General features: G+C 42.8%; 1 protein-coding gene across 1 annotated transcript in view; it reads left to right on the forward strand.

Annotated features, from left to right (window-relative positions):
• Window positions 1-8073: 8073 nt before the first annotated feature.
• Window positions 8074-17512, forward strand: part of GPC6 (glypican 6) — a 770432-nt gene continuing 760993 nt past the window's right edge. Inside the window, exon 1 of the mRNA XM_040584160.1 lies at window positions 8074-8260. Within this exon, the coding sequence (XP_040440094.1) occupies window positions 8074-8260 (187 nt within the window). The remainder of the gene's footprint in view (window positions 8261-17512) is intronic.

Here is a 17512-nt window from a genome sequence, read left to right on the forward strand (position 1 = left end):
ATGCTAACAGAAAGTACAGAATAGCACAGACATATAATCTGTCATCTTGAGCAACTGGTTGCTCATGTTATTCCCGAGCCAGGTCAATTCTGTGTATTTAGCAATTGTCAGCTAATTTCTTTAGCATCAGCCTGTCTAGTTTCTCTATGAACCCATGCAAGTCTCTATTAAAACATCCATAGAGGAGAGAACAAATTATCAATTCTATATAACACTCTATTTTGATTATGAGGCATACCATGCCCACCCCATGACATAAAGGTGATGATGTCATTCTATTAAAAGAGCCAAGAAAAAAATGAATTATATAATTGTGTATGAGGTGTATTTTCCTTTAATCCTTACACGAGTTTTCTTGCCCATCTTTACCTAAGAGCTCAGCTGCTGTAGTCAGAGTCCAACTCAGTCAGCCTCACACAGGGCACCAATTGTTGCAGCACAAACAAACCAGTAGGCTACAACAAGGCTTTTACCATCGGTCAGATTCTGCTGTCTGGGCTATATCTCCTTCCTCCAGAGGTCAGACCACACTGCTCCTCCTCCATCTGACCCCCTCTCCCACCATCCTCAGGGCTATTTAATCACGTAGCGGGACAAGCTACAGCTGCACATCATCCATGTCGATCAACCCACTGTTAGCAATGCTAATCAACCCACTGCCTCCATTCCTCTACACCTGGCATTTCCTTTCTCACAGCCTTCCAGTACACTTGCATGCTCACAGGAACGAATGTACCATTGCAACCTCCTTGTACACTTCATTCGCTGATATTCCTTAAAAGATATTTTGTTTTAGAAAACTAAATCACCCAAGAAAGCTGACAAGGCAAGCATGCCAAGAAATGAAAAGAAAATTTAGTCTCCAATAAAATCTTAGCTATTATCATAGCGCACATTCCAAGTCAAGTCTAAGATGTCTCGTATTTTTGCTGAATGTATAAGCTTGTGTGATTCGTTAGGCTCCCATTCATTATGAAAACAGACCAGTAAATTACATTTTTTGCAAATGGAATCATTATAGCTGTAATTTACAAAATATATTAAGCCCTTTGATCTTTGTCAGAGAACATATCATATACTTTTAAACACATTGCTTGGAAATTATAATTTAAAAATGATAAACCTTACATTCAAAGCTTTAATGCATATATTAGACTGTACTTTTCTACCAAAAATAATGTTGTCTATTGCATAACACTGCCTCAACTTTCAGCTGAACAGAATAAAAAATAAATAAATAAAAAAGATACTGCAAACTGGTAATGAATGAAAATTGTCACCGATGGACACCTGTTGACATTTGTATTACTCAGGCCTATGATCTAAATAGAGCTAGATTTTCTAGTGACAATCTATTGCATATTAAGTATTTTCAACTCTGCAATATTGTTACAATATAATCTGTAGTTTGGCATTTTATATATGCATGTTTAAAAGTAGTAATGCTTGTCAAAAATATAAATGTACAGTCTAAATGCTGTTTGGAAATTAATGTTTTTCTTTGACTTTATATATCAAGTCATTTTTTGGTTTTACTTGTTACTTTCTAATGATAGTAAGATGGTACCAAAAAAAAAGATAAAAAGATGCTTAGCCATTTCTAGGAATCTTTAATGTAATCTTCTTGAATCAGAACAGATGTTGCATCATATCCATGGATTAACTAAAGAGGAACAGATTCATAAAAGTATATGTTTGAAAATGAACCTGATCTTGTATATATCTGTTCTTATGAAAAATGGCATTTTTTCTGGAAAGACCTAATATAATGTTAAAATCCTGCCTGAGCTGGAGAACAGTCACTTAGAAGGAAAGCATCATAACAGCACAAAAGAGGCAGCACATAATATTTAAAATGGTATTTCTTGGTCAGTGTAAGATTGACACCAATATAGAAATAGTTGGATTTTGGAACTTTGACAACATTTATTCAAGCTTTAAAAATGTTTTGGACTTCAGTGAAATTGAGCATAAGAACAGAATTTGTCTATATATGTGCACTTCAGTCTGATGGATTCATTGCTTATTGAAATGAAAAGTTATGGTCTTAAAAATACTTTCTGTAGGCTTTTTATTTAAGAGACAGTGCCAGTGTGGTCCATTGTTTTTATTAAAAGCAGGTTAAATGACACTACCTTAAATAAATAGAAAAATATATTTTAAAAATATTATTATTATGAACAACAGCCCTGGATTGTTTGCTGTAATCCTCACCTAAAAGGAACAACGGTTCTGTCCAGCCTTCACGTACTGTTGCTGCAAAGCCCAGGCATTTCCACTTACCCATTCAGTTGCTATGCATAAACTTCTAGCATTTCTTCACAAAAGGTTTCATAAAATGAACAGCTAAAATAAAATGCCTCTATTTGACCAAAATAGCATAGCCTGCAGATTTCAAGAGCAACCACTACTGCTTATAATTAATATGATATCACTGATTACCACTTATAAACCTTTTTTATGGGAGCCTAATCCTCCTATATTATGCGTAAGTGAGCATATGGAATCTTAGATCATTTTTTTTTACCTTCTGTCTCTGAGCATTTTCAGAGGAAAGAAAGCTAGTTGTATTTCATTATTCTGTATATTTAGCAGGTCTGTTTTCTTGGCCATGAGTCTGAAAACCTTTTCTAAGAGGACTTATCTAGCAGCTGTGTTGACAATTCTATTTTGAGCACAACTTCAAGAGCAAGACGAGTTCTTCACACCTGTGCCTCTAGAGCTTACTTTTCGGAAAGAACTGGGCTTTGCATTAATTTTGCAGCAAATACCGTAAGTGCAAAGAAAAACCCAAATGTCCTCCCTTCTAACATAGAGTGATAAGGAAGAACAGTTTGTGCTGTGTGGAGAAAGTTTTTCTATGAAGGCTATGGACGCAACGTGAAAAAACAGTTAAAAGGGACCTATTGATACTGCAACGTATGCCGTCCTTGAACTGGTCTTTGGTCTTTGGGAAGTTTTACTGGGACAAACTCACAGCTCAGTTTCATTCAGAGCGTTACCTCATCACCATACAATTAATGATTTCTGGGCTTTTAAAGAATCACACCCACCTGGAGAAGACACTGTAGATCTAGAATAAGAACATTTTCTTCATATGATTTCTTCACATTTGTTCACAAAGTTTTACGAAAAAAAGGAGCATGTTCAGACTTCTCTTTTGGAGCGTACAGCTTGGAGTGGGGGCAACTTGGTCCTCATTATCAAGAATGTCTTCTGTACTCTAAAAAAATGCACTGGAAACCTGTATGGGGGTGGACCTCCCCTGAAGATGAAGGCAGGATCCTACCAGCCCTCCCTCCCCGAGAGCTACAGCTTCTGCAGTGCTCCAGAGCCTGGTGGTGCAGACAGGGGCTAAATGCACAGAAGCAGTCCTTCACCTGCAGAGATAACTGAAACATCAGAGTCACTTCACCAGCAATAATTCTATTGGACATCCGAGAATCTCGCCGATTGTTGCCTCAACCCATGAAACCTTCTTGCTAGAAATCCATTATGTGAAAGCTGCAAATCTACAGCACACATAGATTAACAATGAATCTAGAAGTCAGCTCTTTTTTTTTTTTTTTTGTGGAGTTATAGAGCATTTTGACATTTGCCAAAGCTTTATTGTCAAGCCACGTGAAAGATGTTTTTGTCTATGCAGTCCCCTTAATACCCATGACATCAATGAGTTTTTTGATAACACCTGATAATAAATCAGTCTATCTTTCAACCTAACATCATTTATCCTGTTTCTAAAGGGAAATAACGCAAAAACATGAAAACAAATGAGCAACACTTCCCTGCAGAATTTCAATCTCATGCCTATGTACTACACGTTATACTGTTTAAAATCCATAACCATGTGTTTTCCCACCATGTCCTTGAATCATTCTGAGCTCAAGATGATGGCTGCTTGGCAAATGACGTAGCAATTTAATATTTATTTTTGTCCATATTGTTTAGAGATTCCATAGCTCCTTTACTGCACACCATAAAACTGTCTCAGCCATGGGGGCAGAGTGTTCCAGTGGTTGAAGGAATTAACGTTGGCTGCTGCTCCACTTTGCTTTGACGTTTTTATTATGATGGGGTGTGAATGATTACTTTTAATCCATTTTTTTATAGAAGTATTTGGAAACAAAGGTTAAAAATCATTTGTCTTCCACACTTCTGGCACAAGTTTAGGAAAAAGTTTGCAAAAAAAATCAATCAGTAGAACTTGATACGAATGAACACCTTTTATTTGGAATAACTTGGAAATAAAAGGCCCACTTGTGGTAAACTTGGCCAGTAGATGTATTGCAAAATCTTCATTCTAAGCAATCATCTCATGTTAGTACATTGAATGTGTTCAGTGGAGGGAGCTCTCCAAGAGGGTAAATGATTGATTTTCAGTCTGACTGCCAAGCAAGCAAAATTATTAAAAATATTTTTTTAAGTGCTATTATTTCTTTCCACAGAAATGCAAAAGAAGAAAAAACATTCTCTGGTGATTAAAAAGTTCCACTAAAATAAATTTTTTCATTTTGGTGCTTATGCAAATAAATTGAATGTGTTGCTTCACAAAATTAATGTAGGAAAAGCCAGCCTTTTACCCAACAACTTAGAGCTTTGAGCACTGAATGATATGTGGCAACTCAGAATCAAGTCCGTCTCTGCCAGAGAGCACTTGAACCTGGAAGAGACTAATCACCATGTCAAGACAGGGAAGGAGGACTTTATTCACCATCTTATATACGTTAAATTGTTTCTAGTTCAGCAACCAGTGGTCACTTGTGCCTCCTCCTGAAAGAACAAATTAAAGAGGTATTTTCATGAGCTGTGAAACATACTGCTTACAGGTTTTAAGGTACAGCTGAAAAAAGGATGACTATGGTGTGTCCACCTCAAATAGCTTAATAGTGTGGGTCCTGAAATAGGAGAGCTTTTAGCTTGTGCCTATGAGTTCCCTGGCAGAAGGTGTTATGTTTCTGAGGGATTGCTAAAGCCACTGACTTTGAGTGTGTTCTGACCTGGGCTTTCTTTGGAGCTTTTCCACTTTGTACAAAATTAATTACATATGTACTGAGAACACACAACGATTCTCCCATGTGATGAGTAGGAGATTTGTTGGAGCGGTAGAAATACCTGTGTTTAAACATGAGCTCTTGGGAAAGTAAGGTGTTCCTTCAACACACAGGACTACAATGCAACCAGCTACCGGGCCATTTTTGTCTGAGGCAGGGTTCAAGGATGGAAATAAACCTGATTTTCCCCATAGCAGGTTGCCCATGTTATATAAAGGTCATATCATGCTGTCATCACCTTAAGTAAAAGTGCTATCATATGCCAATGGTATGAATTCAACCGGTATTTGCAAAAAAACGCAGGGTGAATAAGCCCCACATTTTGTATCAAGTTTACAATTTTCTTAAAACATTATTACCTAAATGTGCTCCTGACTTAATCACAGAATCTCTTTTGCTATTTTATGATGATATCTGCACTTCAAATCAGTTTGCTGATTTTCTCATTTGCATCTTTGAATTTGTGTCAAATAACTTTCCTGTGGGTTGGAGAAGTGTTGAAGAAGATTGGATTGTGGGGGAGTCTGTCATGCTTGGTACACGGTAAGCTAATTCTCTGCTTTGACCACAATGTAGAGGAAAGCTGGAGCAATCCAGAAAAAATGCGGTATGTGTAACATTTGTAACACTCCTGATCCTATCTTCGGGTGAACTATATGTACCTTTCATACAGTGAGATCTTACAGACAGATCTGCCAAACCTTTCCACACAGTAAACATACAGACCTTGCTTAACTTTCCATTAATATGGGGTCACTAACACATACTGAAGGCTTATTATTTGTAGGAGTTCTCTATTTGTGGGTTGCTATCCTCAGAGACTTCCACCCTGCCCTCCAGGAGATGAGGCTGGGTGACAGTGCCTGATGCTGTTACAATACCTACCCACGAGCTCCCAACTTCCCCAAACTAGTGCTAGCAAGGATTATGGTATATAATTAAATCTTGCGAGGTAGCAAGTCTATGGAGATTTAAATGGCTGGTGGACTAGGGGAAAGGACGGAAATGTCTCCTTTTTGTTTACCTCCCTCCCATACTTTTGCCTTAAAAAGTGATCTCACTGGGACCTGGCACCTGTCCCCTAGAGACATCACACCTTAGGGGGAGGTTGGAGGGACAAGTGCTAACCCCATCTTTTTGAGCAGATTGCAGCAGTCTAATAAGATCCATGACTTGCTAACCCCTTCCTGCCCGCCCCTCCCCCCCCATCCCACCCCCTGCACATTCATGCACATTCCTGCACATGGAGGAGTTTTGCTAGGAAGGGGGAGGGCAAAGGCTGCACATACAGTTGCTGTTTCTCTGCCGTGTACACGAGCAGTGTCAGGGTATCATCACTGAGTTGGCAAGGAAAAGGGGAGAGAAGAAGTGAGAAGATGGAAGAGGGAAAATGGTAAGGAAGGCTAAGGGAACACACAACGTCAGGTGGGACCAGGCTGCGTACACTGGCCCAGACCCAAAACTAACACTGCAGTTAATGTAACACTGCACCAGTATTGGCACCTAATAATTTCGGTCTAATTTGAATGCATCTTGAATGAGGACAGTGTCATGATACTGCTCTATGGCTCCTCACTGATAAGTGACTCTCCCAGCTGAAGGTCTTTTATCTCTTCTGTTGGCCTTCTTCACCTCATCCTGGGCCTGACACCTCTGTCTTATACTTTTGAACAAAACATCACACTTCTCTATAGTAATATAAAGCACTGCAATAAATCCTCTAAAAAGAAACTTTGGGGTTTACTATCATATACTGAAAAATAGAATATTTTCCTCTCTCTCTCTCTAAACAGAGACTGAATTCACCTTGCAGGAATTTTCTCAACTTCCCCCATTCAGTTCTTTGCAAGTACTCATTTGCAAGAGAGAATTTATGGGGTTGTCCCCTGCTCTCCTCTCTTAGGGTAGCACAAATTACCTGGGTCAAGGATGAGCCTTCCTTGTTTCCTCCTCATTCTTTGTCTGATGCACAGAATCATCCTTCCTTCTCTCTCCTTTAGAAGATGGACTCATCCTGGTTCCAGCTCTTCAGCTTGGGTATTTACGTGTGCAACAAACAACAATTAATTTTAAAAGGTATTTATGGGGCCCACCCCAATCATGGCATTACAGAGAGCAATACCGCCCGCCAAAGAGTACCTTCTCTGACTTCCCACTACCAGGCAATTTGTGATTTCGGGGCTCGGAGCGGCTGGATCCGTGGTGAGGGGGAACTTTTGGGGGCTGTGGGTGCTTTTCCTTCCTTCTGCCAGCAAACAGCGATCCACGCCAGGATTTGCTTTCTGCTCCCGTATTTCGGCGATGCAACGTGTAGCACGTTTCTGTGAGTGTGTGTGTATGTGTGTGTGTGTGTGCGCGCGCGTGTGTGTCTCTCTCCCTCGCTGTGTCTGTCTCCAGAATTTCTCCCTGCGTGGCTCAGGAGGCTGCTCCAGCGCTGCGCGGAGCAGAGGTTTCCCCGGATCCCGTAAATACAGGCACACGCATCCAGTGCACCACACGCATGCACACGCAGACACACACACAGGCACACAGGCACGCACAGAGCCGCTGTCCAGTCCATCCCCACGCCGGCTGCTTTTCCCACCACCTCCAGCCTCGCAGAGGCGGCAGGCACAGCTCATCGCGCTGCCGCTGGCCCGGGACTCCGCTCGCAGCAACGCGCCCGCGGTTTCAGTCGTCACAACCTACAGCTAGATTTTTATCTCTTTTTTTCCTTTTTATTTTTCTTTCCCCTTTCCCTTTCCACTCCCCCCCTCCTTTTCTTTTTTTTTTTTCTTTTTTTTTTTTTTTTTTTTTTTTGGCGGCGCGGTGAGAGCGCTTTGCATTTGGAGGAGCTGGGGGGCCAAGGCTGCCGCTCTCCTGCCCCCGCCGTGCGCGCATGTGTGTGTGTGCGCGCCTATCTCCCCCCCGCCTCTCAAAAGTTTGCCTCGGCGGCCGGGGGGCTCCCGGGCCGCCGCCCCCGCAGCCGGGGGGTGCGGCGGCGCGGCGGCGCGGCGGCGGCGCGGGACTTGCGCGCCGCGCCATGCCGGCGGCGCAGGGGGCTGCGCGGCGCTGCGCCCTGCCGGGGCTGCTGCTGCCGCTGCTCCTGCTGCTGCTGGCGTCCGAGGCCGCGGGGGCTGAGGGCAAGGCGCGGAGCTGCGGCGAGGTGCGGCAGGCGTACAGCGCCAAGGGCTTCAGCCTGGCCAGCGTACCCTACCAGGAGATCGCAGGTAGGGGCCGGGCGGCGCGGGGGGGGGGGGGGGGGGCGGCAGCGCGCACTCCCCGCGGAAGCGGGGCCGTGAATCGCCGCGTTGTCTGCGCGGCGCGGAGCGGCTCTGCCGGCCCCGGTGGCACCCGGTGGCTTCCCGGCGGGGCGCGCGTGGGCGCATAAATGATAAATAAACGTAAAAACTAAAGGTGGGATTAAGGGGGGGGGAGTAACGGGGGAAAAGAGGGGGGCGCGGGCGAGGCTCAGCCGCGGCTGTGTTCGCCGGCAGAAACTTCTTGAGAGTTGCAACCGGGCTGCGAGAGGCAGCAAGCGGTTCCGCAGTGGCTGCCGCCCCCGCTGCCGCCGGGTGCGGGGGAGATAACTTTGCCCTCCGCCAGCGGGGACGGGGCGTAAGGGAGGCGGAGGAGGAGGAGGAGGAAGGCAGCCCGGCTGCCCTCCCGGACGCCGCCACCGCCGCGGCCCCGGGAGCGATGCGCCCCTGGGAAGGGGCCAGCGCAGCCGCGCACCCCCGGCCGGGCAGCTCGCCCCTTGTGGGCGCAGCCGGGCGGCTGCGCTGCAGCCCGAATCGAGCCGAGGCATCGGCTGCTGGGGAGAGCCCCCCCCCCCCCGCCGCCCCAACACCCCCGCCGCACCGCCGCTCGAGACCCCAGCAGCTTGTGACTTAGCTCTTCCTTCTGCTGAAACATGCCTACAACAGGTTATATCTCATCTGCCTAGGAAGGTGTTGGGGTTGTTTTTTTGTTGTAGTTATATTTTCCTGCTTTTCCCTTCAGTGTTATCCCTGTTGCATCTTTGGGACTGACTGAATAAAAATATGTCCGGGGCAGATAATCCTTTAGCAGTCGGAGAGCACGACAGAAAGAGAAATGAAGGGGAAGGCATGAGCTCGGGCTGCTTAAATTGGGCTGCTTGAGCCCTCAAGGAAGATTTCTGCTTTGCCATTGGCACTTTGCTGTTAGGTGCTGCCGTTTGTAGAGTGAATTAGGTTTGCTTGCTTCCTTTTTAAAGTTGGAAGCAGTAGATTTATCTTCCTTGAGGTGAAATAAAGCCACAGTTTTTCACTGTGCAGTATTTAGCACTTTACAAGAGGAATGATAAATGTGGAAAATGTCAGGACAGCGAGGATGCCGTTCTCAAAAATATGGGGAAGGTTCTTCCACGTTGCCAGTGCAGAGCAGACCAGACCTCTGCATAGCCACCTTGGTTCCTTCTGACACATAGGTCTCACCCGTGGCAGAAGAGTAAAGGACCTGTGGGTGTAACTGTCCAGAGGCACCATTGTCCCTCAGGCTCACTGATTCTCTGGTCTTTCAGTGCTCTTTTTTTTTTTTTTTTTTAAAAAAAAAAATCTTCAGGTTGCTCAGCAGTTATATCAAATCATGGAATCTCTCCTATGAGCCACAGATCCTTTGAATATGCAGTCATGCTTTCCCTTCGCCCACTGTTACTCCATCTCTTTGAGACAGAGTGGTGGGATATGCCCTGTCCCATGTAAAAAAAAAAAAAAAAAAAAAAATCCTGTGAATTTCAGACTTCTAGTAACTTTTGGTAAACACTTGTTGCTTTCAGCTCACAGAGAAGTTATGTTTTCTCATTTGTTTTCTGGATGTACAGTGCAAAGTTGCTAGTGCAATTTGTAAGTAATCCCAGCATTTGCAAGTTTCTGCTAACATGTATCAGCATAGAAGGATTCCTAGTAGTTAAATATTTAACAGTAGTTCAGTCCAAAATTACTCTTCAGTTTCCTGCTAGGCTTTTAAAGTATAATATAATCTACTTTTATGGTTAAGAAGTATATGGTTTATGCACATATGCGTTATTTTTTCTGAGCTTCTATTAAAAGTTGTGTTTTGTTTTTTTGTGGTTTATATATCTTGTTGCTAGTTGGTGTATCAACTTTTGAGCAGTTCTGTGTGTAGCTATTCAAGTTACTCTGTTGTTGGAAGACTAGAATTGCTTTAAGGTATTTTTCAGAGTATGCTGCTCTTGTACAGTGCTGAGAGGTCGTGTAGTAACTGTTCATGCAGCATGTGCTCTTGTTAATGTGAAAACTGTGTATTTGCAACCCGGTGCAATGTTGGAAGTTTAACTAAAGCAATCAGTGTCCACGTTTCACAGCATTTTTTTTCTCAGTCTTTTTCCACCATACTGACTTGGTTAAGGAAGCAATTTGTTACTTTTATGAAAGAAGTCTAGTCTGTCAAATGCCTTATGTTTTAAAGAGTTCAAACAACTTTAATTACAGTTGTATTTCTGAACAAACATTGTGTTTTCAAAAGATTGTGCATCAGTGGCTTGATAATATGATGGAAAATAGTAACACACAGTATGGTTTATGTATTCTGATTTAACAGTAGTCGTATGTTTTCATTTGTTATTAGTTTAAAAGCTACTTTTTAGCTAGGACTCTTGAAACTTGATAAACTGAAGAGTCAGTGTGTATGTACTGATGCAAAGCATGTCTGTGCTGATGCAAAGAGCTGAAGAATCCCTTTAGAGAGGCTATAGACACAGAGATACCCCTCTGCTGAATGGAGCTTTTTAGATAATTTCTGTAAAATTATTTGTACTGGCACTCATTTTTGAATGGAGAAGGTAGATGTTAGAGGTTTAAAAAGCTGTAGGTTTTGCACAGTAAGGCAAGCTTTTCCTACGGTATTTTGTGGCACGTGAAATGTGTTGAAGTTGGTGATAAGGTGATTACAGTTGTCTGCTATGCTTTTACAACAATGCTGAATTGTTCAATGTGATTTTATAGACGTTATTTGTAATCAGCCTGCTGTGTCTGATATCTTGTCTGATCACCAAATTGTGGTGCTGTGGCCTACACTGGAGTAAGTATATAAAGCTGGTTTCCAACACAGGTTGTCAGAGTAAGTCCTCAGTGAGGGAACTTTGCCTCGGAATGAAAGGAGGAAGAAAATTTGAAGTATACATAATATGCTGCTATGGGCTTGATTCTGTGCATCAGTCACATGCAGGGTGGGTAGCAGTAGCTTGTGGTGTAGCTGGGCTATCCGTGCAAAATCTGCCCTCTCACAGAGCTGCTGTGGTGTGTCCTGCACGTGAAGAGGAGTTGAGCTGTCAGACTCACGCCGCCGTGACCCAGCATTCACAAGCACCGAGTGGAGCTTCTGAGGACTTTGTAGGAAATATTTTGCTGTAGGAAAATCTGTCACCTGAAAGTCAATACAGAAGAGAAAAATCACAGCACATATCTGTTAGCAATACTTGTGTAACTCCAACCATGATTTAAAAAACTTACAGCATCATAGGGGAAGCCATGAAAATGAAACATCAAAGCTAAAGGTGGAACATGTCCTTGTCTCAGAATTTTCTGAGTGAAACTGAATGTCTGGCTGTTTAAAAATAATGGGTGTGTTTGATTTGTGCCTTTCCACTTCCAGGTGATCTAGAGATTTTGAAAGGTGAAGGGTGTGCATTTTTTGTGGGTTGTGGTTTTGTTTGGGTTTGTTGCTTTTTTGGTGGTTTTTTTTTTTGCTAGATACTGAATAATAGTGTATTTAGAGAAAGACTAGAAGTGTCCTGGTAAAGCATCCAACTGTAAAGATTTTTAATTTTAAATACTGCGTAAGAAGTTAGTGAGCTTTGTTCTCCTGTGCAGATGATAGATGGGGTGAGATTCTGGCAACACAGAGACACCATAGTGAAAGTAACTGAAATGAAAGCAGAAGCAAACCCTTCATTTTGAAGGTCAGGAGTCACTTGAAATTGTGCTTTGATGAATGGGCTTCATACTGCCATAATACAGAGGCGTTGACTGAAGAAAGCTAGCAAACATAACACAGTTGCTTGTAGCTCTAAAGTGGTAATAATAATAATAAAAATAAACTCAGCAGTCACTCATGCAATTGAGCTATTAGGCCATGTCAGATGTTCCCAAGGTGCCCTTTTGGAATGTTTTGCTTTCCTGTAAGTAGCTCTAAAATGTAATGATAGGTTGACAGGAGAACAGCAGAAAATCCTCCTAACTGAGGAGTTGTATCAGAGCAGTTGTTAATTAATGCCGTCTTCTACTGTTTCTCTGCGGCTGTCACCGAGAGTTGTGTGAAGGAAGTGGCTGTAGACCAGGAGGCAAATGGGGATTCACAGGCACTTTGTGTCTTTGTCTCTGGAGTGTAAAAAAAGGAATAGCCTTACTGCAATCAGTAATATAATCAACTCAAGTTTGTGAAATCTGAGTTGGGTCATTAGAGATTAATTCACTCCTGACCTCAGTGGCAACAATAAAGATGGACATGGAATTTCATGTAAACTTTGTACTTTTCTTGTTTTAGCTCTGTTGTAGTGGTATCATCCACATTGTGTATGACTGCTTCTCACCTCTGTGCGTGATTTCAGTAACTGCAGCTTCAGGAGGCTCTCTGGTCACCTCCCCTTATGGCCTCCCTTGTTTTCCTGCTGTGAGTGAATGGTGTGTGTTAATAAACCAGTATGTGCATTTAGCTAGGAGGAAGTACAGCTTTCCTGAGACCTGGCTTTGCTGTCACTTTTGTACATACTTACTGGTTTGTATGTGACTGATGCCATTAGAGGGAACACAGCTTAGGGTATGTACATCTAAACCTAAAGGTGCTCTTTGTAAGATGAGGGCCTTTAGAGAAGAAATAGCATGTTTTTAACACTTATAAATGAGTAATTTTTGACTGAGAGTTTTAAATCTCAGCATCTGGAGTTTTCCAGTGTGACTTCCTGATGGTAGAGTATCTTGGAAAGAGGGACTTCAAAATAGAGAAGGCAATATGCTTTAATAATCAGTGTAATGATGAATTTCAGTGTATTGCACTCGAATAATCTTTTTCTTTCTGTTGTCAGTCTGATTTGTAATCAAAAAAACAAACCTAAAGCTATAAGGTTTTCTATATTCCTAAGTGCTAATGTGTTAAACTTGTTATTTCATCATATGCTATTGTGAAATTCTCCTGAGATTAGGTGGTGTTCAGACACCAGAGAGGTCAAGCACTATGTTAAAAGCTCAGGCCATTCTTTTTATATTACTGCAATAAAGAATATATTCATTTCATTTATATTACCACTTGGCTCTCATAAAAGGTCAGTTTCAGCTGAATGTACAATTACTTGCAAATGGCAAATCTTGTAACAAGTGATCAACAATAAAAGCTTTTCTGGGTAATTTGTCTTTAAAATTACCACCTGCCATTTCTTTTGAATGACTTGAGCATCTTGCAGTATCACTCAGATCTTCATGTTATTCCCCACAATACATGTAAGAAAACTATGCATACTAATCTTCCTTTCTGCTTAGTAAAGTAAAAATGCATAATTACATTAAAGTTTCTAGTTGAAATAACAAGCTTGGTGCTTAAAACTCCATTACAGTATCAAAGTATCAGCACTCCCATTACTAGCAAAATGAAATTACATTTTCAGTGAACTATGACTGTATGCTCCCCTTCGTACCTGGTTAATGGGTGCTGCCTCCCTGGGAAGGGAACCTTCATCCCATGGTTTCAACTGTTCATACTAGCAGGCGTAATTATTTTAGCAGCTTAAATATGTATAAAAGAATTAACACTTCTCTACAAATTTCTAAGAGCAGCGTATAAAGCTTGGTGTTTAAAGACAGACTAGTTCTTTTGCTAAAGAGAGAGAATACATTACAAGATGCAAAAGGAATTTAAAATGTGCTGCAGATGGCAGGAAAACATATGCCTGGTAAAATTCTTATCACTTTATTCCTCTGTATGTAAAAACAGTCTGAAACCAACTGAAACTAAGGTTTGCTTTCATCACTGTTGATTGCTCCGGAGCCCCTGCGCGCTTCCAAAAAAATAAGCTTCCCTATTAAGAAATTTTTTTAGCTCTCAGTACAGGAGGCTGACACAAAGACCACCAGCTCTCTGTGATGAGCTTCTTTCGGTTAACGTGACCTTTTCCTTCCCGCAAAGTGAAGCAGTGGCAGTTTATTCTGTGGAGCGATTGCAAAGCACAGCGGACGCGCAGCGTTTGGAGCAGGTGCTGCGGTGCAGGCGCCGGCGCTCCCGTGGAATGCAAGGGCGGCTGCGATTCGGGCCCTGCCGCCACGCCTGGCGGAGCGAGTCTCCGCCGAGCGGAGTCAGGGGTTATTAATCACGCTGGAAGGGTCCGTGTCCCGCCAGCCCGCTGTAGAAAGCTGGGTGCCCAGGAGGAGGCTCTACAGCACAGCGCCAGCCCGGTGACGGAGACCCACCGGCTGCCTGTCCTGGCCTTGGTTTTCAGGGCTCAGGACAGGGGCTGCTTTCCCTCCGTCATAAAGAAGCAGCAAGGGCTGATGCTTCTCATGCAAACAACAAATTGCTCTCCGGCTCGTCTAGCCTGTGAGGTCTGTCACCTTGCACTTCTAATGGCCTTTTAACTGCATCTCCAGCTGAGCAGCAGATGTAAAGGGTACAGGCATCTCGAGCTGGGTTGTTGTGGTTGTTTTGTTTTTTTTTTTCCCTCATCCCAAAAGAAGCATTTCTACAGGTGCTTGACTAACAATGGAGCCTCGGACCTGCTCACTGACCTGTTGGGTTTAAAATAGCAGGGCAAATCTCCTGAAATAGGTGGAAGTCTTGACTGCTTTTAACAGGTGCCTTGTAGGGCTGTTAATTAAACGAGGCATGCTTACAGAGTAACACAGTCGTATCTGTGCGTGTGCATGTATGTGCGTGCAGGGGTAAAATTGTGGCTTTTACGTAGAGCGAATTCAAAGTCACATTTAAGCACTGAAGGAGCTAGGGAAGCTGCACATTACTGCGATGGGTATTTGCAAACCAGGCTGAAACTTTGTTTTATGGGCCCCATCTGAAAAACACATGTGCAAACACACATGAATGCAAACATATGCACAATAAAAAACTACGCAGGGCTCAGTTCATATATGTCAGGAAGATCAAAAGCTAAGTCAGGCACACTAATCCTACTGTTTGGGGAGTCCAATTAGTTCAAGCCTGATGCTTGACTAAGCAGTAGGTAATATAACCTGCCCTCTAAGTCAAAAGCTAGACCTCTCTGTTGCCAGAAACAGATTCTTTGTCTGTCTCTGTAGCTGTAGCTCTGGCCATGTCTGTGGTGGTAGCCACATGTTTCTCTGATATTTTTTTGCCACATCCCTCTGACTTGTGCGTTGAGGTTCTAACATACTGGAGTCTACAGGGACACGCACCTGACTTTTGTCTGAGTTTGTCTTGGAGGGAAGTCAACACACGGGATGAGGCTTTTGCACATTTGGGTATCAGACTGTAATATGGTATAGTGTGAGGACGTACATGGATACTGCTGTGGTTGTGACAATATGGACGTATGTAGAAGTGCTCCAGATCTGGCAAAATACCATCTGCGAATGCCTCGTTACAGTTCTTACGTCATATGTCTGCGATTCGTTTTTGAGTTATGGTATCCCTTATGACTTTGGAGTTTTGCTTCAGGAGCCTATCTATAAGCAGTAATTAATACAGAAAACTAAAATGGCTTTCTTAAACAGAATTCTTTTTTAAGAAGCGGAGCATAACATTAGGGAAAGAATCTTTCCGTGCAGTTATCCTACCAGAAGTCTGACAATGCTAACTGATGGGCACAGCCAGGGTGGCTCCTGTCAGGTCCTGTGTACATTTCCTGTAGGTTCTTTTTAGTTCAACATTAAGTTTCCTGTTTTCAGGAAATGTTTCTTTTTGAGCTACTCTTATGTAAATTTCATTTTTCTGGTGATAGCAAGTAGCAGAGGTAACATTTTGGATGAAGTGTTGATATTTGTGGTAGCAGCATTTGAACCCAGAACAACCATTTCTCTTGCCCAGTAGACGCTACATTGATTTGTGTTTTGGTTTTCGTTAGTCTTTTGTGAAGGCAGCAGTGTGTGGCTTTAGAGTCCAAATACGCAGCTCTAGGTAGAAGTAGTGAGGCTAGCAAAAACCTGACCCAAAGAACCAGAGAGAGGACAGAGTAGGATGAATTGTTGGAGAAGGGACTGTTACTGGAAGATGCATGAAGCATGAATGGAGTACTTCTATCATTGCTTGAGTCACTTGGCATTCATTGTGTTAGGTATTAAGATCTTTCTTTCACTTAGTTAAAGCCCTGTGAGAATGGAAAAAGAGTGGGAGAGTGCTTTCATCCTTTCATACAAGGATTTGGATGAATAGGATGCAAAGGAGGGAGGGAGCAGAGGTGCTCCATTTCTTTATTTTGTTTGTTTGTTTGGGTGTTTGTTTGTTGGGTTTTTTTTAGTGCCCCGCTTGGTCTTAGTCTGTACAGTCTGTAGATTTCTCCTTTTCCTCACTGTCGAAGTGGTTAAACATCTCATCTCAAACAGGTTGTGGTAACCTGACCGATCACGCTCTGAAATGGAAAAAGTTCTAATCAAGATGTATTGGCATTTCTATTGTTGAATGGTTCCTTCAGAGCTTGTTGCTGTGCTAAGTGGCCAGTTCTCAATAATTCAAGCTCAGTATCTAATTGTCTCATTCCAGAGGGAACAATGCAGCTGGTTCTGTCTCTCATCTTAACTTTACATAACTGTGCTGCATAACCTGAGGAATTGGACTATGACTTTCTGGCTTATACTTCCGTAAAACCTAAAAAAAGTTGTAAAAGGGTTGGCTCCAGACTACTGAAGTATGTTTTCATTTGCACCTCACCCCATTGCATGGCAGTTGGATGTCAGCAAAGCTGTGTGTGCCCTGTTCCTGCCACTGACTGCTTCCCTTGCATCAGGTGCAGCTGTCTGACATGCTGACCTCGACTAGCAAGCTGATCTGATAGCTAACCCACCAAGAAAGGTCTTCAACTTACTGAAGAGAGTATGTGGGAGCATGTGCTTGAAGTCATGATGAGAAAGTGGGGCTCACCATTTGATGGTGGCTTTCAGGGACACGGGTTAAATTATCAGGAAAGTGCAAGTGGAAGACTGTCCCTCTTCTTCATATGACAGTAAAATGCAATGCAGCAGTAGTACAGTACTTTTACAGTATAATTGAGAAGAAGCTACAAGCAGCTGAGCATTCTTGGCTATTATCCTCACTTTTGCATTTGACTTTCTAACTGCATCACCAAAATTTGACAAGTCATACTAGCGAAGTCATCTGTTCTCCAAAACTGGAGGAACTGAACATCTGCCTGGGTTGAGGCATCATCCAGAGTGCTTAGCTACCTTAGGGAAGCTCTCTGCTTGTTACCATGTTGATGTGTGATAGCTAGTGTGGTCAGTTTAGTGGGTGTCTGCTGATTTTATGGCACATTGAAATTTGGGGTT

This window comes from Falco naumanni, chromosome 2, assembly GCF_017639655.2.
Source record: "Falco naumanni isolate bFalNau1 chromosome 2, bFalNau1.pat, whole genome shotgun sequence".
NCBI classification, from domain to species: Eukaryota; Metazoa; Chordata; class Aves; order Falconiformes; family Falconidae; genus Falco; species Falco naumanni.